Source organism: Artemia sp. Qi Xiang Cuo, chromosome 18 (genome assembly GCF_049724085.1).
Source record: "Artemia sp. Qi Xiang Cuo chromosome 18, ASM4972408v1, whole genome shotgun sequence".
NCBI lineage: Eukaryota > Metazoa > Arthropoda > Branchiopoda > Anostraca > Artemiidae > Artemia > Artemia sp. Qi Xiang Cuo.
Window position 1 is genome coordinate 50,863,614 of NC_142811.1, and position 26,271 is coordinate 50,889,884.

The following is a 26,271-nucleotide window of genomic DNA, read 5'->3' on the forward strand; positions in this document are numbered from 1 at the left end:
TTTACATAAATAGTCTTTGTGATAACTCTAAAACGGCAGTTAGTGAACTAAGAACCGGTAAAGATTCGTGGCGACTCGTTATCAGTGACCAGACCGCAGAAACTAACATAGCGGATACTTTTAAGACCAAAATCGAACCCTTAAAACCTTGGTTGAAAATCCCTATGTACCATGGTATTGCTCGACTTGTCCCAGACTCTTTCTCCGACGACGAAATGAAGAACATAGTGCCCGGTTGTGGGAGAGCCTTCCGCATTGGAAAAACTAGGTCGTTTAAGTTGAAGTTCTCGCGCCGTGATGACCTGACTACTGCCATCTTGAACCCTGTTGTTATTGAATATGAACAGATTAAAATTGATGAATATGTACCCCTGCCTCCTCGGTGCTCAACTTTCAGGCTTATGGACATATGTCCGGTGCTTGTAACGCTACCATTTGCTGTGGACAAAAGGGTCATTCGAGTAACCATAGCTCCCCTTGCCAGAACAGTGTCATGTGCGCTCTGTACTCCCAAACTGATCATCCGTGTTATACTTACAAATGTCCTGTAGCACAGAAGTTTTTGCGTCCCTCAAAATTAATACAGGACTTAGAATAACGTCGTGGAATATAAACGGATATGTAGATCTGAAGCTCCTATTGATACAAACACTATGTGATGTGAATGACGTAGTATGTCTGCAAGAGCACTTGCCAACTACGGAAAGTCTTAAGCTACTAAACATCCACGTTTCTACTGTTATTTACTCTCACGCTGCTAAACGCTCCGATGTGCGATGATCTAACGGGGCATTGCCATTCTCGTGCGAAACGAACTATTGCCAGAGCCCTTCCAGGACTAGGATTATTTTGTGGCAGTCAAAATACAAAATTGCGTCGTTGCCTGAGTTTACCCTCTCACTGATTATCGGAATTCTAGTTCCGATGTGCTATTTGATAAAGAATCCCCGGCTCTTAGCACTCTTGCCGCTGATTGTGAATCGAGGAATCTGACTTGTCATATTGGCCGGCGACTTGAACTGCAATCCGTTTGATGACTTAAGTTGAAGAGAAAATATTCTGTGTAGCATGTTTCCATAGCTTGTCCTGGTACAAAATGACCTTAGATTCACACACATCCATAATTCTGGCAGAACGTCTTCTCTTGATTTCATGTTTTGCTGGCCTGAAATACTGCCGATCTCGGAAACCTCTGTTATTACCACATTCCAGACTTCAGATCATCTGCCAATCACAAACACTTTTCCCATTGTGCTAACTCCATCTGATCCTGTTACATCAAGTGATACCAGCAAGTCGGATGAAATCTGCGACTAGGGTAAAATTGACCTGCCTACTTTTAAAAAGCGTAAGTGATGCTATCCTTGGAAAAATCAAAGTACCGTTCTAGCTTCTGTTTCAGAAGTGTGGAATTAATGTTTCTGAATGTCACGTTTTACTCAACACGTATTATACTGAAATTGTGCATGCCCTACGCATTGCTGAGGAGATAAGTGTACTGGTCAGTAGAGTACAGGTCGGAGCTGCAAAGCCTGGCTGGACCAGCAATCCGGAGCTCACCAAGTCGTGTGTAAGTTCAAATTTTGGTTTCATATTTGGAAAGAGTGTGGTATGCCACGAACCGATGTATTGAACGAAGTCCGCCTCTACAGAAAGGGATGCTTAGCGAAAGATCTGAAATGACATCAAGCAAATTCTATTACCACAATGTTCAACAAGGCACGTAATGACCCAAACTTTGTGTGGAAAACGTTAAAGCATGGTAAATCCTCACCAGGTAGCAATTATATCCTTACTCGTGACCAGTGGTGTAATTACTTCAGCGCTGAATTTTCGGAGCATGGTGCTGTCTTGGAAAGTGTCTATGAGTAGGAGCTTGATAAATGTTTGCTCAAGTCTAGCAACGACCTCAGTTTTATCGTTACAAGTTCTCTGGTGATTAGCTGTATTTCTAAGCTCCGTAAAAAATATCCCGTGGCATTGATGGCATTTGTGCTAAGCATCTTGAAGTTGGCTTCCCGTCTTTAGTTGAGCACTTGACACTGCTTTATCAAATGATTTTTGCTCAGAATTGGTGCCAGATCTATTTTTGTGCTGGTATAATAAGCCCTGTCATTAAAAAAAAAAAACCTTCCAACCAGTGCTCTTCGTTCAGACCGATTACTTTTTCCCTCTGTTGATATCTGAACTAATGCTTGTTGATGAAATTACGATGAAGTGTAATACACAAGATAATCAGTTTGGGTTTAAGAAAGGGGTTGCCGGCGATCATCCACATCATCTTATTGCTAATTTGTCGGTACATGTTGCTGAAAACGAGGAAGCACTTTACTTTGCCGGTCTTCATGTCTCGAGAGCATTTGACTCCCGAATCCATGCCAACATTCTACTGACAGCTTACAAACGCGGAGAAAAATTCTTCAGTTGTAAAATCTTGTCGGAAAATGTATAGGAACCTGAACGCTAAAGTTAATATTACTATATCCCCTGGTATTACTGAACTTACTCCGCAAATCCCGATTAAGAAAGGTATTAGACAGGAAGCTCTGGCTTCCCAACCCCTGTTCAATAATAGCATTGCTGAACCTCAAGATAAAGCAGTTATGACTTGTGCATTTAGAGGGGTTGATGTATCCTTAGAAAGTTACGCTGATGATATTCTGAACGTTGGTGGAACACAGGCTGGACTAGAAGAGAATTTCCGTGTACTGTCGGAGGAGTATGACCATATTGGAATAAAGTTCAATGAGAGTAAAACTGAATTCCTGGTTTTTAATCACCGTATCCAAGAGCCAGTTTGTTTGTCTCTGAGTTCCCATGTCGTTCATGAACTTACCTTGGAGTACCAACTGGGAAAAATTTGCGTAACAACTCTGTTGAAAGATTTTTTTTTACGAATAAGAGTAGAAAAGCTTATGTCCTTTTAGTTGCTATGAAATTTAAATTTAGTCGCCGTATCCTAGGATCTCTTTACAATGCTTTCGTAGTCCCGCATTTGCTTACTCTTTGGCTTTTTGGTAGCTTTTCACTTGCAGTGATATTGCTGATATCAGAAAGGGTTTTTACAGATATGTGAAATACCTTCTTCGGCTGCCCCTATGGACTAGCAACACCACTTAATCAACCAGATATAGAGTCACTAGCCCCCTAGATGCTATCCGATGAAGAACTGAGTCGTTTCAAAAGCGGCTAAATTTTGATTCTACTTTCTTAAATATATTTATATAGGCTTTTTAATCGTTAAACTTTGAATTTATTTTCTTTGTGTCTAGTTTTTGTTTTTCCTACTCTGTCAGTTGTGTGCTTTTGTACATTATGATGGACAATAAAAATGTATTATCATTATTACTATATAGCCTTTAGCCTTACTGGAGTATTTAATTTTTATTCTGTATCGATTGATGTTCGTAACTAAATTACTTTGTAACTTTATTGGTTATTTCTTAAACATTATTTACATTATTACTTATTTTCACATGAATTTATAGTTTATTTAAAATTTAAATACGAACTTACTTGATATTTCATCTTTGACATTGTAAGATTTTGACTTGCTAAAAAATGACTTTAAATCACCACTGGGACTGTTTGTCAGCACAGGTTTTCTACTTCTTCCAGGAATGTCTTCCATTAAATCTTGACAGCCCATAAGCCTGTAAATACAAGACCTCAGTTTAGTAAAAAAAAGAGAGAGAGACAAGAGCAGAATTTTTTAATCGCTTCAAAAATGACACGAAAAAAAGTAACTAACTAAGATAAGGCAATTAGAAATGCATGTAAGTAAATAATAGAGAAGCCAAGACACACAAAAAAATGAAACAAAAAAAATAGTAAAAAAGAGAAAAACGATGATTATACAAGCCAGTGAAAAATATGGACTTAAATGCAAATATTTCGGTCAAGACCTCCGCTTGGCCGAAATATTTGCATTTTAGTCCATATTTTTCACTGGCTTGTATAATCCTCGTTTTTGTCCTTTTTACTATTTTTTCTTTTTATCATGATTAGCCAGTGTGGTCTCAGAAATTATTTAAGCCAAGGGACGGAGTATTTTCCACATTAAAAAAAGTTTGGAAGAATAGGAATATAGGTCATACAAAGAAGATTGGAGAACTAGAAGCCACGGTGGTGGCATTTGCTAGATATGGTTCTGCAACTTGCGCTCTTGGAAGAATTGAGAAGGATTAGGTACATATTTTTCAAGTGACTGTCAGTTTAAAGTGAACTTGTTTTTGGTGCAGCCTATTAAACAATAAACTGGACAAAAATCGTAGTTCTACAGAGGTGGGTCTAGAACAAAAGAAAGGGTATGGCTAGTTTTAAGTACATGCTTGGGTAGCTTTATATTAAATAGCTTAATAAGGTAAAGAATATGACGTTGGACATTACAGTTCCTATCTCCAAGTACCGATTTAGAACTGGGTCCACTCTGGCTGAGCGTACAGAGTCACACCACTGAGCCCCGTTTCAAACCACCTAGCCAGCGACACCAGGACTCGAATTCATGTTCTCATGGACAAAGGATTTCAGCTCAAAGGATCTATGATGAAAGAAATGTTGAGATTATTAGGACGAGTTTTGCAGATGAAGGATGATCGCCTGCGAAAAACTGCACATTTTGTAATCAAGCTTGAGATAAAGGAAGAACCTTAGATGAGGCAGGAAAATGTAACAGAAAGGATTCAAAAGAATTTAGGAGTTCATGGATTGGAGTAAAGAGTGATGATCTAAACAGAGCGGGGTGGAGAAGGAGCGTGAAGCAATTATCTCAGGTGGCTCCGTGTTGCGATAATTTTTAACATTCATAGAAGTAGTAACAAAAATATAAGCCAGTACACAATTTGAGCAAGCCCAACATAACCCAAAGTGTAATAATACTGAAGTCTAAAAAGTGTAATAAAATCTAAAAAGTGTAACAAAAAGTGTAATAATAAGTAACCTAAAAAGTGTAAAAGTGTAATGATAGACAAACACCGCACAAAGGTCAACACTATCATAGTCTGCAACATCACCTGAGGCATTCAAGATGTCTTTGGAGAAAGCTCACTTCTAACATGTCATTTAAGGCAAAAAAATTGGGTATGAGCCTCTCATAGGAAAAGAAAGAGGCTCTAGTGACAGTATGCTTATTGCTTTATGGTGCGAGTCAAATCCCCACATGGGTATTGACCAGCTATGTTCACTGACTTACTATGGGAGGCTGAAACACTGAGAAAGTTATTTCTAAGTTGCATTACATTATCCCCCTCTATTTACTCATCTTCAACAATATTACCCTGTTCAAAGCTTCTACTGCTAACGTCTCCCCTAGAATTGACAGGCATTATAAAGGTTTTTTTTTATTCTCATCCCAGACTACTCTTGGGCATCCAGCTTTTCTCTTACAACTTAGAACGTAACTAGATTTGTAAGGGCAATTAACTAGACTTTTGGCAAATTATACAGAATAAGATACAATTTGCGTCTACTTGGAGGTCTTGCCAAAGATAACTCAGTTGCCAAATTATAGTTACGAAAATTTGCGATTAGAGTCTATTCATAATGAGATTTGGCCAACCTCAAGTACTGTGTCCACTGTCTGTCTCTTGTACACATATGTTTCTTTTTTGAGGAAATGCCAAAAAAGCTATTATGGCCCAAAAATTGGAATTTCGAGTTCAACGCCTATTCATAGAAAAATTAGGGCGAAGAGCTGACATTGGGTAACGAGAAAATTGATAAAGTGGAATACTCCACTTACATGGGTAGTACCATAGACAGCAAAATAGCTCTGCCTAAATTAAGAGCGACATGGCTTCAAATTATTATTTATCCCCCCCCCCCCCCCAGCAAAACTCAAAGACATCCAATCAAAACTTCGAGAAAGCCATTATGTTCAAAATAGTCGAAAATCGTTGTGGTTGAACATAGTTTCTTCAAGATAATTCATTGCCAAAGATTGCACTATTTGGGCTTCTAACAGGGGCCAAAGGAAAAGAAGAGCATCTCTGATTGAAGCTGGATGAGGTGGTAAGAAAGAACTCAAAGAAAATCAGAGTTTCATGAGAGGGAGTAAAGAGTGAAGCTTTGAACAACTTGGGTTTGAGGAGCAGTATCCACAGCTGTGTTGGCCTCACATAGCTTGGTGCTACAATGGCTTGTTAGTAGTGGTATATTGAGAACTAGAGAATGTCAAGACTTAAAGTGACGCTGAACTAGTGGCCATGAATGATCTGATTGGTTAATTCTGACTGCTTAAGATAGAAAATATCCTTGCGGCAGCCCAGATGGAACCAGAAGTACTTTGGTAAGGAAACACGGTTTCATCCATGGCATCATCCAAAAAGTAAGAAAAAGAAGAATTCAGATTTTTTTTTTTCTATACAACTAAGAATTGGCTAAATTTCAAAATGTTCAAATAAACTAAACTTCGGAGCCGGATCCACCTAGGACTAAAATTTAGCAAAATCCTATTATGAAAGAGTCTAGAACTATACGATTCCTAATATAATGGCTAGCTAAATTCCATTTTAATTTGGTCTTTTATCCTGAACGGTTGAGGTGAATAGATACGAAACTTAAGGAGGGTTGGGGGTGGGTGAGATTGGAAATTTTTTTTTCAGGGAAGGGATTAAATTTCTCCTGCTAAAATAAGGATAAATATTCAAATTTCTAGGCAAATTCATTTGCTTTTATCAGGATTCTGATATGAGTTTTCAGCCACTTTTAGGAGAGCTAATACCTCTTCCTGTACGCAGATAGGATTATGAATTTAGCAATTTTTGTTTACGAGAACGTGCAGTAGAAACTATATAATAGAAAGGGGTTTAAAAAAATGTTCATCCAGAAAATAGACTAGATACTTCCACCACAGAATAATAGAAAAAAAAAGATATTCAAAGCAAATTTGTAGGCTGTCTCGGAATACTGACACGAATTTTATGATACTTCTCAAAGAAACAATGGATCCTCTCTCCTCTGCACAGCTATACTTATAGACCTAGACAAATTCATTACCAAGATTGGAGATAAAGAAAATGCTTCAGAAAAGATGAAAAGATGAAAAACAAATAAACGAACACATGTATTAACAAGACAGGAAAAATCACCCTTCAAACTTGCTAGTGATTGCTACCGGTAAAAAACGATAAAACAGAGTTATAAAAAATGAACAAACAACTAAAAAATAAGGGAAAACCATAACCCATGCTTGCCAGTGATTAATGCTAAGTTACCAAAATCAAATAGATAAAAAAAAGGGTTTAAAAATAAAAAATAAGTCAACAAAAACGGAACAAACCGGACTTCAAGCTTGCCAGTAATTGCTGCTGGTTTTGTATATGGCAGTCCGCGAAGATTATTCGTCGAATTTCTTCCATGTGAGTTGACGTAGCTAATCGAACCAGGACTCGAAGTGATGGAATAAACACTTTCTAACTCCCGTTTCAGCTCCATGGCTAAAGGTGATTGGGGCGATATTTCTTTTAAACGAAGCTCCAAGGAGTGACGTATTAAATCAAGCCTCTGAAGGGATTCATTTAGACTAGTCTGTGCCTGAAAAGTATAAAGGGAAAATTAGAACCAACGCACTAGGACTCGAAGTAATCGAATAAACACTTTGCAATTCTTCTTTCAGCTCCAAAGCTAAAGGTAATTCAGATGATATTTCTTTTAAACAACGCTCCAAGGAACGACATATTAAATCAAGTCTCTTCATTTGGAGTAGTTCGTACCTGAAAACGACGAACAAAAATTATGCTTATTTTGATGACACAGTAGCAACGGGTAGCAACGGTAGCAACGGGTAGCAACGCTGGTGGCAACACACTTTCTAATTTCTTTTTATTTCGGTATCTGTTTAAAAAAAAAATGTGTGATTTTTTATTTTAAAGTTATTTGTGCTTATGCTACAATTTGCTACAAGAAATTTAAATGCGCAATCGTAATATTTCTATCACCCACAATTTTCACAATCTAAATTATGAAAATGTAATATTTTTTATTTTAACCCATAGTTTCTTGCGCAATGATTATTTGAAGTTTTTGGTGGAAATTTGGTACCCCAAACAAAAAGGAAAAAAAAAGAAAAAAATGATTCAGCTCTTCTTTCAGCTCCTAGGCTAAAGGTAATTCAGATGATATTTCTTTTAAACAACGCTCCAAAGAACGACATATTAAATCAAGTCTCTTCATTTGGAGTAAGTTCGTACCTGAAAACGACGAACAAAAATTATGCTTATTTTGATGACACAGTAGCAACGGGTAGCAACGGTAGCAACGGGTAGCAACGCTGGTGGCAACACACTTTCTAATTTCTTTTTATTTCGGTATCTGTTTAAAAAAAAAATGTGTGATTTTTTATTTTAAAGTTATTTGTGCTTCTACTACAATTTGCTACAAGAAATTTAAATGCGCAATCGTAATATTTCTATCACCCACAATTTTCACAATCTAAATTATGAAAATGTAATATTTTTTATTTTAACCCATAGTTTCTTGCGCAATGATTATTTGAAGTTTTTGGTGGAAATTTGGTACCCCAAACAAAAAGGAAAAAAAAAAGAAAAAAATGATTCAGCTCTTCTTTCAGCTCCTAGGCTAAAGGTAATTCAGATGATATTTCTTTTAAACAACGCTCCAAGGAACGACATATTAAATCAAGTCTCTTCATTTGGAGTAAGTTCGTACCTGAAAACGACGAACAAAAATTATGCTTATTTTGATGACACAGTAGCAACGGGTAGCAACGGTAGCAACGGGTAGCAACGCTGGTGGCAACACACTTTCTAATTTCTTTTTATTTCGGTATCTGTTTAAAAAAAATGTGTGATTTTTTATTTTAAAGTTATTTGTGCTTCTACTACAATTTGCTACAAGAAATTTAAATGCGCAATCGTAATATTTCTATCACCCACAATTTTCACAATCTAAATTATGAAAATGTAATATTTTTTATTTTAACCCATAGTTTCTTGCGCAATGATTATTTGAAGTTTTTGGTGGAAATTTGGTACCCCAAACAAAAAGGAAAAAAAAAAGAAAAAAATGATCAGTAGGCAATAATTTCCCTACGTTTTTGACCTTTCCGTGTGAAACTGTACTAGAAAACTTTTCTCAATGATAAAAAACTTGCTGCTTAGATTCAGTCTCAAAAGTTTTATTAGTTATATTAGTTATTATTAGTTTTATTAGTTACAAAAAAAAAAAAAAGAAATAATCAGTAGGCAAAAATTTCCTTACGTTTTTGACCTTTCCGTGTGAAACTGTACTAGAAAAATTTTCTTAATGATAAAAAAAACTTGCTGCTTAGATTCAGTCAAAAGTCAGGTCAATTTCAATCACTCTATACGGCGTTAAAAATGGAGTTATCAGTCACTTGATATGGAGTATGGAGTTATCAGTATATGGAGTTACAATTATGCCTCTACATGGAGCTATCAACCATTTTATGGTTGATTAAACTCCTTAGATTACAATTACTAGACTTCTTAGACTACAGTTTTTAAGATAAGGCAGGTAAGCAGTAATATTGGGGGGGGGGCGGGATAACTTTGAAAAAGAGCAAGCAATAGGTAAACTATATGAAAAGTATAAGAATATAAATAAGCATGAAAATAATAAAGGGGATACTAGGATTCTTTTAAAGGAAAAGGTACATGCAGCAGCCCTGACCAGCAGAACCAATGTTTGGTTCCAGCCTCATAATTGGTATAAGATGGGTTGATACCCAGACAGGACTTTTTTAGAACTACTTTTACAAAAAATACAAAGACAAATTATCCATGAAGTAGGATTCTAAAAAAACTGGTAAAGAAGAAATACTGAAAATAGTTTGAGGAAAGAAGGGAAATTATATACGAAACTATAGCAATCATATACGGGGAAAAACCGTCAACCAAGCCGAAGTCTGATCCTTGGTGGGGGTCGTATTCTTTTTTTTTGGAGGGTAGGAGGTCAAATACAACAAAAAGACAGTTCTGGTCCTGTTTTTCGAATTTTTGGATCCCTCCCCCCTCCATAATAGCATTAAATCGGATAAAATTTTCATTGAAGGCGATGAGTTAGATTCTACAATATAGGCTATATATATGTATATATATGTATATGTATATGTATATATATATATATATATATATATATATATATATATATATATATATATATATATATAAAGCTGGACAATACTTCGGCAAATTTATCTCCCTCCACCTCAAGAAAATCAGTTCAGGATGACCTTGAACATTAAGACAAATCATAGACGCAAGGAAGTTTCTGGCCTATCCTCTCCCTAATACATGTCAAGATTGTTACAATCCTTCAGTGTTTCCATAAATCTATTATAAAGTTCACAAGATTTAGATCGTTTTCATGAATTTCCGAGCATCAGAATGCAATCCACTTTATCTTACAACTTTGTCCCTCACCTTTCAATCTCCCCCAGAAAATATTCCTGTTTATATGGCTGATTTAAGAGGACCCACAAGGAAGGATAGACAGATATATCAGCCCTTCCTCCAGAAAGAACAAGAAGACCAAATATCCAGAAAAAATTAACACTTTTTAGGAAAAAAATCGCAAACTTTTAATGCTTCCCCCGGGCCAACTTCCGCAAGCATACCTCCCCACTGTTTATTTAGGCACCCTTGGCCTGGATATGCCACAAGCTCCCATTCCAATTTACACATTCCAGTTTAAAGGGTACTTATCGTGTAGAGTAGCAGGGGGCACTCTCCCCAGATATTTACCCCCTCTCGCCCTAAAAATAATTTTATGGAGTATTTTCATTGAAAAGTGCCTTATTCACATTTGCATTAAAAAAAAAAAATAAGAAAAAACAATGAATTCCCCCCTCCCCCACTACACGTTGAAAAATACTTTTTGCTTGCCTACATTTTCGTGAGTTGGTTCCACTGCCCAGTTTTGTGAATTGAAGCTAACAGGGCTTTTGAATTCAAAACAAGGGCTTTTGGATTAAAAAGAAAATGTCCGTGTTTATTACATCATGGATCGTGGGAAGCCCCTTTTCTTCTTAAATTGGATAAGTAACAGGAAAACGTATAAAACCACAAGGTAAGCCGCCTCAAGCATATACCATACATTCAGTTGAAATATTCAATGTTACTTGAGTCCAGACTTTATTAAAACCACATAATCATCAAATTTAAGACATTTTCCCATACAAAGAGATTTATAACTGAGCAATCAAACCACTTAAATTCACTCAATAGAATGACAGACGTCAATTCAATTATAATTTGGCAAAAAGTAAAACTTGTTGCGGCAACAATAAAATGTAATTGTATTGTTTGTTTTTTTTTTCAAAATCGTTGACTGGAAAAATGAATCAAATCCATATTTTTATATCTATTAAAAAAAACAATATAAAAAAAAATATTTGCAGTGAGCCGAACACGGAAGATTTCTTCCGTTATATTTTGTCCGCAGTTCTGACAACTGCACAAAAGAAAAATACTGAATATTTGAGCACTGACGGCCCCCCCCCCCCCCCACAAAGTATTTGCTACTATATTATCTGTATCGCTGGTGTAACTAGGCAACGGCTATGAGGAAGGGGGGGAGGGCTTCAAAGGGGTAGAGATTTTCTTCAGAACGTCAACAGAAAAATATACAAAAAAATGTAAAAAAAACCTCAAACAAAAACATATTAAACAAATACTTAAGAGATGCTGGTACCTTAATTTCAAAATTCCATCAAAAGAAATTAAGATACAAACTTTCCTATTTGGTGACGGTGGAAAAGAATTTCTATGCGACAAGGCTTTGTCAAATATGGGTCTACCATATCTATATAATAAATATGTCACGGGGAATCCCCTTATCATAGCTTTCTGAGTAGGAGCTGCTTCTAGTTGGCAAAGGGATAAAATCACTATCTTTTTTGTATTTTAAATGCCTAGCAAAACAAGCAGAACGTTTGTCTGATTCCTAAACTTTACGTACAAATATATTACATATACAAAAAACATTAAAAAACACGTCAAACAATTTTTTATATGCATTTTGCAAAGTTTTTACGAGTTGGACAAACATTTTTGGGTCGGGAGTTTCAACACCCTACCTCCCTGGATACCGCTTTTCGTGCCTCCATCCGAAAAAGTCCTCTAATAGTCCTTCCTTTAAGATTTCAAGGGCTGTATCCTTGAACCCCCCCCCCATTAATAGTACAAAATTTCATATACTTCGGATTTTTTTTTTAAGGAGTCCCCTGATAACCCTCCTCCATATCTAAAGCATTGAATTCTTAATTTAAAAAAATGGGCAGTAACAACTTGAATTTAAGCAAAGGATTAGAGAAAAGATTAAGGTAACTGGAACTCATACCCACCTTGAAAAATCCTATGATACCATACCCCCCCCCCTAAATTTTGAATGGTATTGCCCGTAGTCCTCATTACGGTATTATAATACTGTAAACTAAAAAAATTCAAATGTGTTTAGAATTTCCAATAAAAAAAATTCACAAAATGAATGTAAATATTTCCTCTGATAGGGTCTACCTCTAACGCCATCCCTCATCTCCCTCCCAGTCATAGCTACGTGACAGAATGATAACGAGAAATAATAACGTCATTTCAAATTTAATCAAATGACTAAGGAAACAATTAAAATAGCTGGGTTCACTGAATCTATCAATTCTTTTAACACATGTACAGTTAATAGTTCAAATAAGTATATTAATAGCTGTGAAAATTATTATATACTTGTCCAAATTAAATAAGCAACAATAAGAGCAGATGGTATCGAAAACCACAACCCGACAGCCAAAGGGTCGGTTATATCTATCAATAACAAGGAATGATATACTCATTCAATTATTTTCCTGAAAAAAAAATAAAAATAAAAGTAAAATTAAAATCACACCCTGGAAACAGACGTTGTTATTAAAAAAGGGGGATTCAAATTTGCGATAAAATTTTAAATAGCATTAAGATACAAAAAAAATTATAATGAAGATTAATTCATTTTTTGAGCTTGACAACTAACATTGTTAGTAGAAAGAAAGGATTCAAGTCAGAGGTAGCGATCCAAAAGGCATAAAAAGACAAAATAAAATTAGTGCTTAAATAAAGAAAAACTCCCTTTTCAAGCCTGAATGCTGATGTTACCGGCAGAAAGAGCAGGATTCAGATTGCCGGTAACAATTCAAAAGACATTAAGGGAATTTGATACCTTAAAATCATTTTGCGAGCCTCAGCATCGGCTGACCGCCTCAAAGACATAGGGCCCATTTGCGAATTATCCATCGGGACTAGCCACCATCAAGAACCATTGAGAATCCGGGGTTTGATTACGAGATTTGATTCAAAAGACAATGAAATTTTACGTCCTTTGTGTCGGCAAGGGTTTTAAACAAAGCGGATTGCAACATACGGAACTCCCAAAGCCGCCAAATTGTTCTAGTGATATTTCTTTTGAGCTTATTTTTACCATTTTCCTAGGAGGCATGTTAGAAAATTTTTAGGTACTTACCTTCCTGAACTTTTATAGGAAAATACGGTACTCTTGTACTAAACGGACTTTTCTATATACGGTAATGCATACCAGTCAAAAAATAGACAGAGACGCGTGATGAAAACAGGTTTACAGTGCCTTCTGGGATATAAACAAAGACGAGAACTGTATTTAAATTGTTTTTTTTTGGGGGGGAGGTTTAGGGGATGGGGGGAGGTACCTACGTTAGGTTACGTATTTATTATATGGTATGCTTTGCCCCCCACCCTCCTAATGTGCAATCATATAGCCAAAATTTGTTTCTAAACTATTATATATTCATCCTATTTTATTTCATTAGCATTAACAAAACTAGCACTATATAAAATAGTACGATTAGTACAACAGTACCGAAAATACTACTCTGTGATTAAAAGTGGTTATTGAAAAGGCGTTAAATAAAAAAGATGCATTGCTAAAACAAGCTTTTTTTTTGTCAAACCTGAAAACCAACGTTGTTAGCAGTGGAATCCATTGGAGGGGGGCATATGCCTCCCCCAAAATTTTTTTCTCCCCTCCCTCGATATTGAAAATACCTTTTTTTTTTGAAAAACAACCTTTTTACCCCCATTCCTTCCACAGATTTTAAAAATACCCCCCCCCTCAAATTTGAAAAACACATTTTGCCTTCCCTCTGAGTTTTGTGACTTGCTGCCGATGGTTGTTGGAAGAAAAAGGAGGATATAATTCAGTGATAGCGCTTCAAATAGCATTCACGGACAAAAAAAAAAATAAAATAAAAATAAAAAAATAATAAAAATAAAATTATTTTTAAACCTGAAAACTGACCTTATTAGCAAAGTGAGGTGAGTTCCAGCCTTAAGTAGTAATTGAAAACGTATTAAATTAAAAAAAAAATATATAGCATAAATTTTTTTTTTAAGCCAGAACGGCAGTAAATCAAAATAGAATCCCATTTCCGAGGAAATTCTTTTTCAAGCATGAAAACTGACACTGTTCATAGAAAAATGAAATGCAAATCATTCAAAACTTATTTAAATTTAGAACAAATTATGAAGGGAAGCAAAACAAAACTTACACTAACTTTTGGGTTAACTTCCCATATAAAATCACCAATTTTCATTTTTTTTTTTTGTAATAGGGCTGGCTTGTTTCAGATGGTCTTTAAAAAACGGTAAGTAATTTCTTAGGCAACATTGTATTTCTATTTAAAATAGAAAAGAATAAAATATTGGAAAACGGGTGATTTTTTTAATAAGAAAGTGAAAAAAACAAAATAAGTTATTCGTAGCAGCAATAATAGAAGTCAGAATAGTTGGGTTTCACATTCATAAGCCCTTATCAACGAGAAAAAAACATAAAAACTGAAAACTTAGCTTAAACAAACAAATAAAGAAAGGACGAAAAAGAAAATGAAAAAACCCCAAACACTATACAAAAACAAAAGGAAAAACGAAAGAAAAATCCTATCTAAATAAAGTCCAATTTGGCATTTCAATTTAATTTTTTTTTCAGGGGTTATCATATTAAGCCACTGGTCCAAGGTGATCGGGATAGGGCTCATTGGAACTTAAATTGAAAGTTTTAGTGCCTTTTTAAGTAACTAAAAAGACTGGAGGGCAGCTAGCCACCCTCACATTACGCCCTTTCCCCCAAAAACACCCAATGGAAATTTTGAAATAAGAATTTGGTCCAGCTTCGTTGAAAAATTCAATAGCTATGCTTCTGGGGATGACATGACCCCCAAAGTCCCTTAGGAAAAGGCTGTAAGTTATGTAATTTGTCGGTTGTTTACATACAGCATTTGTTATTGAGAAATATACGGAAATTTTTCAGGGAGTAGTTTTCTATGGGGAGGGATAACTCTTTGTAAGAAATTTTCCAGGGAAAATTTACAAGGCGGGGGGGGGAGGGGGTTTCCTGGCATGATTTGGAAAACGGTTAGAAATTAAATAAAAAAACAAGTTTTTTAACTGAAAGTAGGCCTAAGGAGCAACATTAAAAATTAAAACGAACATAAACTATTCCGTATATGAGGGGGGAGGGGCTACCCCTTCCTCATCCTGTGCTCTTTACACCAAAGTTTGACTTCTTGTCCCAATCATTTAAGAAAGAATCCTGAAACACAAAGGCCGATGAGCTTGGATAAGAAGTATTTTTAAGGAACTTTAAAACTTTAGTGTATAAAGCGAGGGTTTAGGAAAGGGCAGTCCCCCTCAGAAACGGAATAATTTCAATTTGTTTTTAGTTTTAATGCTACTCCTTACTTTCAGTTGAATTTTTTTTTTTTTTAATATGTTTGAGGTGGGGTGAGGGGGAGTGGCGAGAAGTTGAAAACACCGTTTCGTGCCAAATTTGGGGTGGAAATATATAATCATGTAGGCTCATTTACGTCCCATCACAAATTTCTGAGTTGCCAAGTATTAGCTGTCTGCATCTTTACATGATTTAAGCATAAGCACGGAAATATAAATATTGACACGCAAAAATGTTTTATCAATAATTCGCTGAAATTTATGGTTTGGAATGAAATTAAAAATAAAGCAATAATATATAAACAAACGTGAAATAAAACACATTTTAAAATTCAAAAACCAGCATAGAAAGAAAATAAAAAACTTAAAATTACAGAAACAATTATTCTTCAAATGAAGATATTCAACATACTGAAGATACGATGAATGAGGATACTTTAAATGAACTTCCGATTCCAGAATGTGATTCCTTTTATCTCATGCTTCAAATTCGTCAATAGTTTTCTCCAACAACGTCCTTTCTGTTTAAAAAGTTCAACAATGTAACTGTTGGCAACCAGGTGTAGGTGTCAGTGGCATAATTTCATCAAAATCCTGGGGGAGGGGCAAAGTTGAAGCCAATTATCCCAAATCAAGTGAAAATGACAATAAAAATAAAACAAATAAGCCATTTGGCATCATAAAGGTACTATTTAGTACTATAAGGGTACTTTATAGTACTATAAAGATAAATATAAACTAAAAAAAACTGATCTGTTTCTATTGATGCTTGAATTATTTATGATGCAGATTTATCTCAGTTTTGACAAGATTTTGGAAGAAACTAAGTTTCAGCTGGGGGGGGGATATCTGGGATGGGCAGTTGCCCCCCTGCCCCGTAGCAAATTACGCCCCTGGTAGGTGTTGACTGATATTGGTTTGTAGTTAGAAACTGCTACTAGCAATTTTTGAAAAACAGATCTACTGTCCCATAAAATGAGCCTGTGAGTAATACCCTGGCAAAGAATACAACACCAAAGATAAACAAAAACTAAAACAATAAGAGCCTACCTCAGATAAAGCTTTCTTGTCTGTTTTCACTCCTTGTAAGAGTGTTATGGCGTTTTTGGCTCCTTTAACAACAGCTGCTTCTATTCGTAGATGCCTTCTTAATTCTTCTATTCGTTCATCTAAACTGGACATGATGCCATAATCATTGGACTCTAAACCATCAAATTAATAGATTAACACAAATTGAATGCATACACAGATGCATTCAGGTCTAACACTGTGAGAGACTATTATAGGAATTTTTCTCGGTCAAGAAGGGAGGGAAAGGGATAAGACAGAACAATTTTCTCCAACAATATTTTAAGTTCCTGGAATAAGTCGCTTGAACCAACCTAGGAAGGAGAAGATTTTCTTTTCCTCTTTACTAGCAAATGTGGTGACATGGTATTTTATTTCTTCTAGATAATGGTCTTTGAGGATGGCATCATTATAGATTTAGCCTTTTTCCGAAGCCCAATAGCTTTCTGAAACCAAAAAGAAAGAAAGAAAAAAGAATGTATTTTTAAGTATATACTCCCTCTCATTCATTTTAACACAGTTTAATACAGGGTAGAGTTAAATTTTTATGCTGGGTAGAAATAGAGTTAAACAGAGAAAAGTCGGATAGCATGACATATTTTTATTTGTTTGATTTTTATTCTTATCAAATGTGTATGTGTTGCCAAAATTTTGGTGACGTGTTCAATCTTTCTGATTTTCATTTAAGATTTTTCGAGTTCAGGAATAGGTGAAGATGAAAAGGTGACGTTGGGTAATGAAAAGATTGATCAGGTGGGCAGCTTCACTTAGCTTGGTAGTATTATTAGTAAAGATGGTGGGAGCAGTGAATATGTTAAAAGTAGAATAGGCAAGGGTCAGGGTGTTTTTGACAGTTAAAAAAAGTTTGGAAAAATAGGAAGATAAGTCTGCAAATCAAGATTAGAATATTAGAAGCTACAGTGATGACAGTGGTCAAATATGGCTCTGAAGCACGGGCGCTCCGAAAAGCGGATGGAAGTTTGCTAGATGTTTTCAAGAGAAACTGCTTTAGGATTGTTCTGGGTACCCGGCTGACTGACCGTATTTTAAACAATAGGTTATACGAGAAATGTGGTTCAATACCGCTCTCTAGGGCTATAATGAAAGAAGGTTTGAGATGGCTTGGGCACGTTCTACGGATGAAGAATGACATATTGCCAAATATTTTCTTTTCGGCCAACCGTCTTGGGCTTAACGGAAAGCAAGTGGTCCTCGTCTGGGGTTGAAGGACGTCATAAAGAAAGATTTAAAGGAAATGGGAACTTCATCGGCGGGTGTAAAAAGGGAGGCTTTGAATAGATTGGGGTGGAGGAGGAGCGTGCGTAGCTGTGTTGGCCTCAGGCGGCTTGGTGCTGCGCTGAGTTGTTAGTAGTAGTAGTAATATTTATAGAGCCGTCTTAGCCAAGTGGTTAGCACGCTACCCTTGGAATCTTTTGTCCGTACGACAGGGGTTCGAGTCCTGGTGTCCCTGTTCTTCCGTTTAGAACGGGAGTCAATGTTGTGACTCTGTAAGCTTACCCAGAGTCAATCAACTCTGAATGGGTACCTGGAAAAATCTGGAGAAGGTAAATAAGAAGGGCGAGCAAAATCATAGGAAGGCTGACCCCCAGCCCCAATTGTACTTCCTGACTGAGAGTCATGAAAAGGAGATCAGCATCGCCGGTAGGGACTGTGAAGTCCAGTGCCCTATTTTTTACCATTTATTTGGCTATTTTCAATAGTAGGCTTAATTCTTAATTATGAGGGTAGTAAGACACATACTGAGTTCAGTATGACAATTCTATTCTTGCGTTTTCTTATTGTTCTCGCTCAACACGTTCAATTAAAAAGAAGTAAAAAACAACTTGGACTATCCTAAGTTGTAGGTAGTCAGGTCAACAGGAAACGAAATCTGCTCTGCTAGGCGGCTGGTTCCACCACTGATCTTTTCTTTAGACGAATGATGCAGGCTTACGACTGTTTACATATCTGGCAGAATTTTCATTTAAGAACTCAATTTCTAGATCTACCACTTCATCACTGACAGGTCCTAATATTAACTTTGCTCGATCCGGTGAAGTACACTGGCCATAGATCCGGTTGAACGCAATCCTTTTGAAATTGGCAAAGCTGCTTATGTAAACTATGTTCAAACACATGCATTGATGCCTGGAAAGTTTTCAATATAATCCTTAGTTGTGTTGCATCTGGATTCAGGTTATCAGTAACATAAGATGACCAAAACATACATTCAGGTATTGCATTTTTGTTGAACGCTAATATGCTTTTGTGTCAAAACCCCTCACAATATTGGTCACGGTAAAAGCTCTTTGAAATGCTCTAGTAACAAGTCTTGCAGTATCATATACTGCCCCGGGCTTCCCAGGGTGACGAATAAGTCCATGAGTTCATAGCATTATTGTAATAGCCTTCTGTGGACCATAGACAGAAATATCCAGTGGTTGAAGTTTATATCTACAACGTGATAGAACAGTGAGCAATACTATTCCTTGATTGTTCGCCAGGTTGAGAATCTCAAGGGAGAAGTGACTATCAAAATAGTGTAACAACAGCTGGTTCTACCACTGATGCTTGGGTCAGGCAGAACTAGCTCAACATCCTTTCTTTAGACGAATGATGCAAGCTTGCCACTGTTTACAAATCTGGCAGAATTGTCATTTAAGAACTCAATTTCTAGATCTCCCTCCTCATCACTGACATCGTCTTCACATTAACTTTGCTGGAGCCAGGAAACTACACTAATAGTAGGTAATAGTTGAGCGCAAGTCTTTTGAAATTGGCAAAGCTAAACAAGCAAAACGATGTTTAAACATATGCATTGATTCCTGGAAAGTTTTCAAGGTCATGCTTAGTTGAGCTGCGATCCGCTGCGTCTGGGTTTAGATTACATATATTCAGGTATTGTATTTCTGTTGAACTGTAATATGCTTTTGCGGCAAAACCCCTCACAATATTGCTCATGATAAAAGCTCTCTACCAACTAGTCCTACAATATCGTATATTGTCATGGGTTTCCCAGGGTGATAAATCATCCACGAGTTCATAACATCATTGTAATAGCCCTCCTGTGTACCACAGACAGATATATCTAGTGGTTTAAGTTTAGGGCTAGAACATGGTAGAAAAGTCGGTAATACAATTCCTTGATTACTTGCCAGGTTGAGAATCTCAAGGGAGAAGTGCCTTTCAAAATAGTGTAACAACAGCTGGTTCTACCACTGATGCTTTGCTTGGTAACATAAGATGACCAAAACATATATTCAGGTATTGTATTTCTATTGAACTGTAATATGCTTTTGTAGCAAAACCCCTCACAATATTGCTCATGATAAAAGCTCTCTACCAACTAGTCCTACAATATCGTATATTGTCATGGATTTTTCAGGGTGATAAATCATCCACGAGTTCATAACATCATTGTAATAGCCCTCCTGTGGACCATAGACAGACATATCTAGTGATTTAAGTTTAGGGCTAGAACATGGTAGAAAAGTCGGTAATACAATTCCTTTATTACTTGCCAGGTTGAGAATCTATAGGGAGGAGTGACTCTCAAAATAGTGTAATATCAACAGTCATATGCTCTCTTTGATACATTTAGCATCTTTGCAGAATTTTGCATGAAACAAGAATTGAATATTTCGGTGGTCATCCTGCCATTAGGGTTTGGCGGCTCAAGCAGACGACGGAGGTGCATTTGGCACCATTCTGTTCGTTTTAAGTTTTAATGTTGCTCCTTACTTTCAGTTGATAAAACGTGTTTTTATTTAATTTCTGACCGTTTTTAAAATCATGCCGGGAAATTTTGGACCATTAATTGAATCTAATCATAGGACTCTAAACAATAAAATACATAGATTAATACAACTTAACTTACACAGAGATGCACTCAAGTTCTAACCTGTACTTGGCAGGGGTAGAATTAAATATATCCGTTTAGTTGTAATACTGGGTAGACTTAAATATACCAAAAAAAAGAAAAAAAAGAAAAAAGCATTCAATTATTCCCATAACTACATTATCAACTGTTTTCCTAGAAATTTGAGTGATTGTAATGGACATTCTAAACCAATATCCAATGTGAGCTTTACTTTCACCCCCAAAATTCACAATCTTCACTTTATTTTAATAGCTTTTTTGGTTTACTTGAATTATAATAAGCATAACAACTTAAAAAAAAAAACTCAATCAACATAAAACATTACGAACATTATGTGAAGGCTTACAGAATGGATTCCAGAAGACTAGACAACCTCGACCACTCTTAAAAGGGGATCCGGCGTTTACCCCCCCCCCCCTCGGCTGGTTGGTCTCCAATTACTTTTGACTTATAGAATAGGGATTAGAACTCTCAATTTCTGATCGAATGAGAACCCTTCGAAGTTTCTGTGACCATGAGGTGGAGGTGGGGATAAGGAAGGGGCAGTCTCCTTACTATATGGAAAAATTCTGCTCATTTTGGGGATTGTTGTTACTCTTTACTTTTATAATAACAGCGTAGACAAAAAATATTGCCAGAAATCAAGAAGGATTAAATATCAATTACACCCCCCCCCCCGAAAAGGTAACCCCATAAACAAAAGTCCTGGATACCGGCCCTGGGGAATATATATCAATTTCTACCTCCACCCTCCCCTCGTCTCTCCCTTAGAACTAATTCTGTATTTATCTGAATACTGAATGAGAGTTTGGATGATGCACACTTTGAGGCATCTCCCTCCCTCCCTAATAACAAAACAATCATAAACCCCACTGCAGAGGCTTAAAGCCCTTATATACAAATATTTGGAATTGTAAAACAACAGGGAATTTACCTAAGACAGTGAAATTTGTTTAGACCTTAGAATATTTCGGCTAGTTAGGTAGGGAGGGAGATGCCTCAAAGGGTGCAATTTAATACCAAAACATCCGAACTCTCATTGGGCCTTCAGATAAATGCAGAATTAGCTCTAAGAAAGAGACGAGGGGAGGGTAGAAGTAGAAATTGATGTATAGTCCCCGGGGCCATATTTAGGACCTTTGTTAGGGGGGTTATTTTTTGGGTTGGGGGGGGGGGACAAAAACTTTTAAAAACGCATCAAAAATGTGAAACTGATTTTTAATCCCTCTTGAATTCTGGAAATATTTCAGGTCTACGCCGTTATTATAGAAGTAAAGTGTAATATTAAGCCCCAAAATGATCAGAATTCATTCCTTATAGGAGTCGGACTGCTCCTTCCTCATCTCCACCTCCACCTCATGGTCACAGAAACTTTGGAGGATGCTCATTTGATCAGAAATCGGGAGTTCTAGTCCTTTTTTATAAGTTAAAAGTGATTGGAAACCAACCAGCCGTGGAGGGGGAGAGGGGGGTAAACGCCTAGGCTCCCTTAAAAGACAAGTATCATTCCCAAAGTAATACAAGATTAATTTTTCCGCCTTTTTTGCACTAAATCAGACATCCATCGATGTTGAAAAAGTAGCTGGGGTTTAGACTTCAACAAACAATTATCAAAAGTGGGGTTCAAGCTCTTTTGGTGATTTCAGCTGTGATGGAAGGAGACGCTCTGTAGGTGCATCATCTGGAAAACAATGCACCAAATGGTCAATCAGCACTATGCAACACAAACTTATGAACGGGTACATAGATGCTGGAGCAATAGCAATGAGTGGGTTCTCTAGTTTTTTAAGCGTTAGGAGCGTTGATAAAGCGAAACCCTGTGTAAATAAATCGTCTTGCAAACAACCAAATGAAACAACCAAAAACAGTTTCACGCAAATTCGAACAAATTCAGCAGTAACGCCATGGACATGCTGGCGCAGGCCTTTCTTTTGGAGCGTACCTTTTATATTCAAGGGTAAAACGTTGATACAGCACTTAATTAGGCTTGATAATTACTAATATGAACCGTTATTTCCGCGAGAGTAGACCTTACCTTTTTTGGATTTCAAGGTTCCATTCGTTTCTTCTTCAAGGAGCTTGGCGATAGTCATCTTTAGGAAGTCTACTTTGGCCTTGGAGTCGCTATACATTTTTTTGGCCTGTTCTAAAGACTCCTTATCCTTAGTATGTTGAAACTGCTGAACCATGTTTTCTGCTCCTTGTTTCATCTGCAAAATAAATACACACTTAAAAAGTATCAAGGCTGCAGTGGAGTCAGAAGCAGTAGAACACATCACACTATTCCAACAACGCCCTTTTTTGCACAAAAGCAAAAAGTTAAAACTGCCAGTAACTCCAATAGTGCCTAAAAGTAATAGCTGTCATAAACATCTTATGACAGTTTTCGAAAAATGTTTGGAAGAATAGGAAGATAAGCCTTCAACCAAAAGTTGAGTAAGATATTTTGAAACTTCACTCTGAAATTTCTCCCCTTTACAAATCTCTTATATATAGTCCATGCATAGAGACTTTACACTTTTAAGATCTCTCTCACGTCCTTAGCCGAGAATTGTCATTCTTTTAGTCATTGCATCTTTTTGCTCGAGTTTCCAGCAAGTCTTATTTCGTACTTATTGTTACTAAGTTTGATCAGGTTGAAAGCGGTGTAAGCTTCGTTGCTAGTATTTGACTCGACCTGATACTTAAAAAAAGAGCACAATATATGTTGATAGGTATCATAAAGGCGAAACGAAAATGTATACAATTTTTTTGTCGCTTTTCCAAAAGACTGCATGTACCTGATGAAGATGGTTCCTTAACTCCTACTGTTCATATATTTTTCAGAGAATCATCCAAGAGTTACTTTTGGTATTAGTCTGAGCAAATTTACATCAGATAAGAAGCTATACGAAAAATAAGGTTCGACAGTAGTCTACTTTCTAGAAGAAGTAAAAATAATAAAATTAAAAAATGGTTGGGTCATATGTTACAGACGAAAGGATGATCGATTTCGAAAATTGTGATTTTTCGGCAACCCGTTTGGGGTCAAGCAAAACAGAACGTTCTTGAATCGATGGGAAGACGCTACAAGAAATCCCTTAAAACAAGTATAAACTTCATGGGAGGGGCCAGAGAGTGTAACTCCAAATAGAGAGGGTTGGGAGAGGGGTTGCACGCAAATGTGTTATTCTCAGGCGACTTGATCCTGTAATGGTGGGGTAGCATAGTGGCAAAGCTACTTGGCAGTTTTCATGGCTTAGTGAAATTTGTTGGCCGATTTTGTCTGAAAATACTATTTTTATATACAAAAATACTTTTTGCTCAAAAAAGCTGTCAAAACCCTGGTTGTCCTGCTAAAGTGTTGGCAGCTTTTGGGATTCTGTCGAATTCTGCTACTGGCAGCTTTGGAACTTTTTCCATACCTGTACCTCAGCATTTGCATTGCAAGATGACACATAGCAAATCACTTTTTTAATGCATTTTTTAAGGTTTTCAAGGTAACCACAATCACACACAGGAAATAGGAACAAGGCTTCCTCCCAAAGATTCTTTACCGGGATCACCTCCCCCTAAAAACTGGAAAAAATAAGAAGTTTCTTGCATGACACTCTCTTTCCATTTATAAATAAAATCGAAACATAAAAATACATAAGTAACGGGTAAAACTTTCAATCAAGTCAGTGAATAAAATAAATTAAAGAGCTTTTCTGCTTATTTGATTCACTCTCTAGAATATTAGTTTAACCATTACTTATACATTTCTATATTTTCAATGTATTTATAATTGGAAATTATAGCCGAAATTGCACTCTTAACTGTATTTTCGAACCACCCTACCCTCCTAGTGAGGAAGAGGGTTCGAGTCCTGGTGTCGCTGGTTATTTGGTTTTTGGAAAGGGGGTCAGTGGCGAAACTCTGTAAGCTCAGCCAGAGTCAGCCCACCTCTAAATAGATACCTGGAGAAATCTGGGGAAGGTAAACAGGAAGGGTGTGCAAAAGAACAGAATGGCTGGCCCCCAGCCTCACATTGCACTTCTTGGTTAAAGGGTATGAGACGGAGATCAGCAACACCGGTAGGGACTATAAATTCGAATGCCGTGTTCTTTAGCTTTCCCTACCCTCCTGAGCAGAGGCCTTAGACTATGGCCAAGCTTAAACGGCAGAACTGTGTGCAACAAGGAATTACCAATCGGAAATTTTCAAGAATATTGTTTAAATAAATTATAACCTTTAATATAACCAGTAGCTTAGTAGATGGAACCATGCTCAAATAAGTCCATTCTAGAATTGGTTCTAATTGTGTTTCCTATTTTTCAATTTTGGAGAAAAAATATTTCATGCTCAAGCCTCTCTGGATCCAGCCCTGTTCATTCAAAGATTTTAAATTTCATGAAGACAGGACATTCTCAACGTTATAAACAAAACTAGTAACCTTAGAGCCTTAGACATAAAACTAGTAGCCTCCGTTTAGCCTAAGACGGTTGGTCGAAAAGGATAATCTTTGGCAATCTGTCATCCTTCATCCACAGAACGTGCCCTAGCCATTTTAACCTTTCTCTCATTATAGCCATAGAAAGCAGGTTTGAAAAAACTAAAAAAAAAATATCCTAAAGAAGACCCATTGACCCAGATGACATTACTATTACTACTGCTCAATGGGAGCCACAATAGTGGAAAAACATCATATTTAATTTTCTTGTCAAAATTATAGTTTTTACATTAATGAAAACTGGAATTAAACGTAAACTATTTTTTTTCAGACTTTGTCTTTTACAAAAAGGGGGCACGCCTTTTCCTTGCTTGGAGACAGAAACAGCCAAAAAGGGAATTTTTAATGGGGGTGGGCTGGATCCCTTGACCCGACGTAGGAGAAATAGTCTGATTTTTTTTTGCAAACTTTGCAGACACAATACTTTCATTATACTCACCCATCTTTTGGGATTGGGTCCTCTGAAATAAGCTGTTTGTACTTCTCTGGCGATTTATTTACATTCAAAGCCCCATTTAATGAAAATTATAATCAAAATTAAATAAAAATGAAAGAAGTTGAGCTTGTGACCGTTATTTTTTCAACGTTTTATTTCTAGTTTCGTCTTATCTTTCCTTTTCTAATTAAAAAAAAAACATACCGATCATCTGATATTTACAAAAGAACATGTGGGCAGTTTCAATCAAATCTGTTGATAAACTTCTATATCAAAGGAAACTCTTTTTTGTTTTCAGATAAGACTAATTGATGGTACATTCAAAATTGAATTGTTCAGAACGATTGAACAAATTGAATTGATTGAAAATCAATCAATAAATTTTTACTGATGTTAATGCACAAGTTCTTTATTGTCATTTGACTTTTATGTTCATAAGAAAATTCCTTTTAAGAAGGATCGTTTGGCCCAAAATGATTAGAATTTTTTTTTAAGTCATTCTTAAAGTCTTTAAGTCTCAAGTATTTTGCAGAATTGAGTCAAAACTTCCACTATACCTGAATTTTTTAAAGTTTCCCGAATTTCCCCAAAGGAGCATTGGGTTCTCTGATATCCCCTCCAAAACTAACGTTACAGAAACTAACCACTTTCCGTTTTGCGCCCGTCAATTCTCGTGAAGATTCTGGAAAACCCAGTTTTACAGTAGCAG

General features: G+C 36.4%; 1 protein-coding gene across 1 annotated transcript in view; it reads right to left on the minus strand.

Annotated features, from left to right (window-relative positions):
• Pkn (serine/threonine-protein kinase N) overlaps positions 1-26,271 on the minus strand; it is a 99,884-nt gene that overhangs the window by 44,598 nt on the left and 29,015 nt on the right. Inside the window, exons 4-7 of the mRNA XM_089104598.1 lie at positions 22,691-22,865; positions 16,758-16,909; positions 7,280-7,533; positions 3,517-3,653 (exon numbers count right to left, since the gene is read on the minus strand). Coding sequence (XP_088960724.1) covers positions 3,517-3,653; positions 7,280-7,533; positions 16,758-16,909; positions 22,691-22,865 — 718 coding nt within the window. The remainder of the gene's footprint in view (positions 1-3,516; positions 3,654-7,279; positions 7,534-16,757; positions 16,910-22,690; positions 22,866-26,271) is intronic.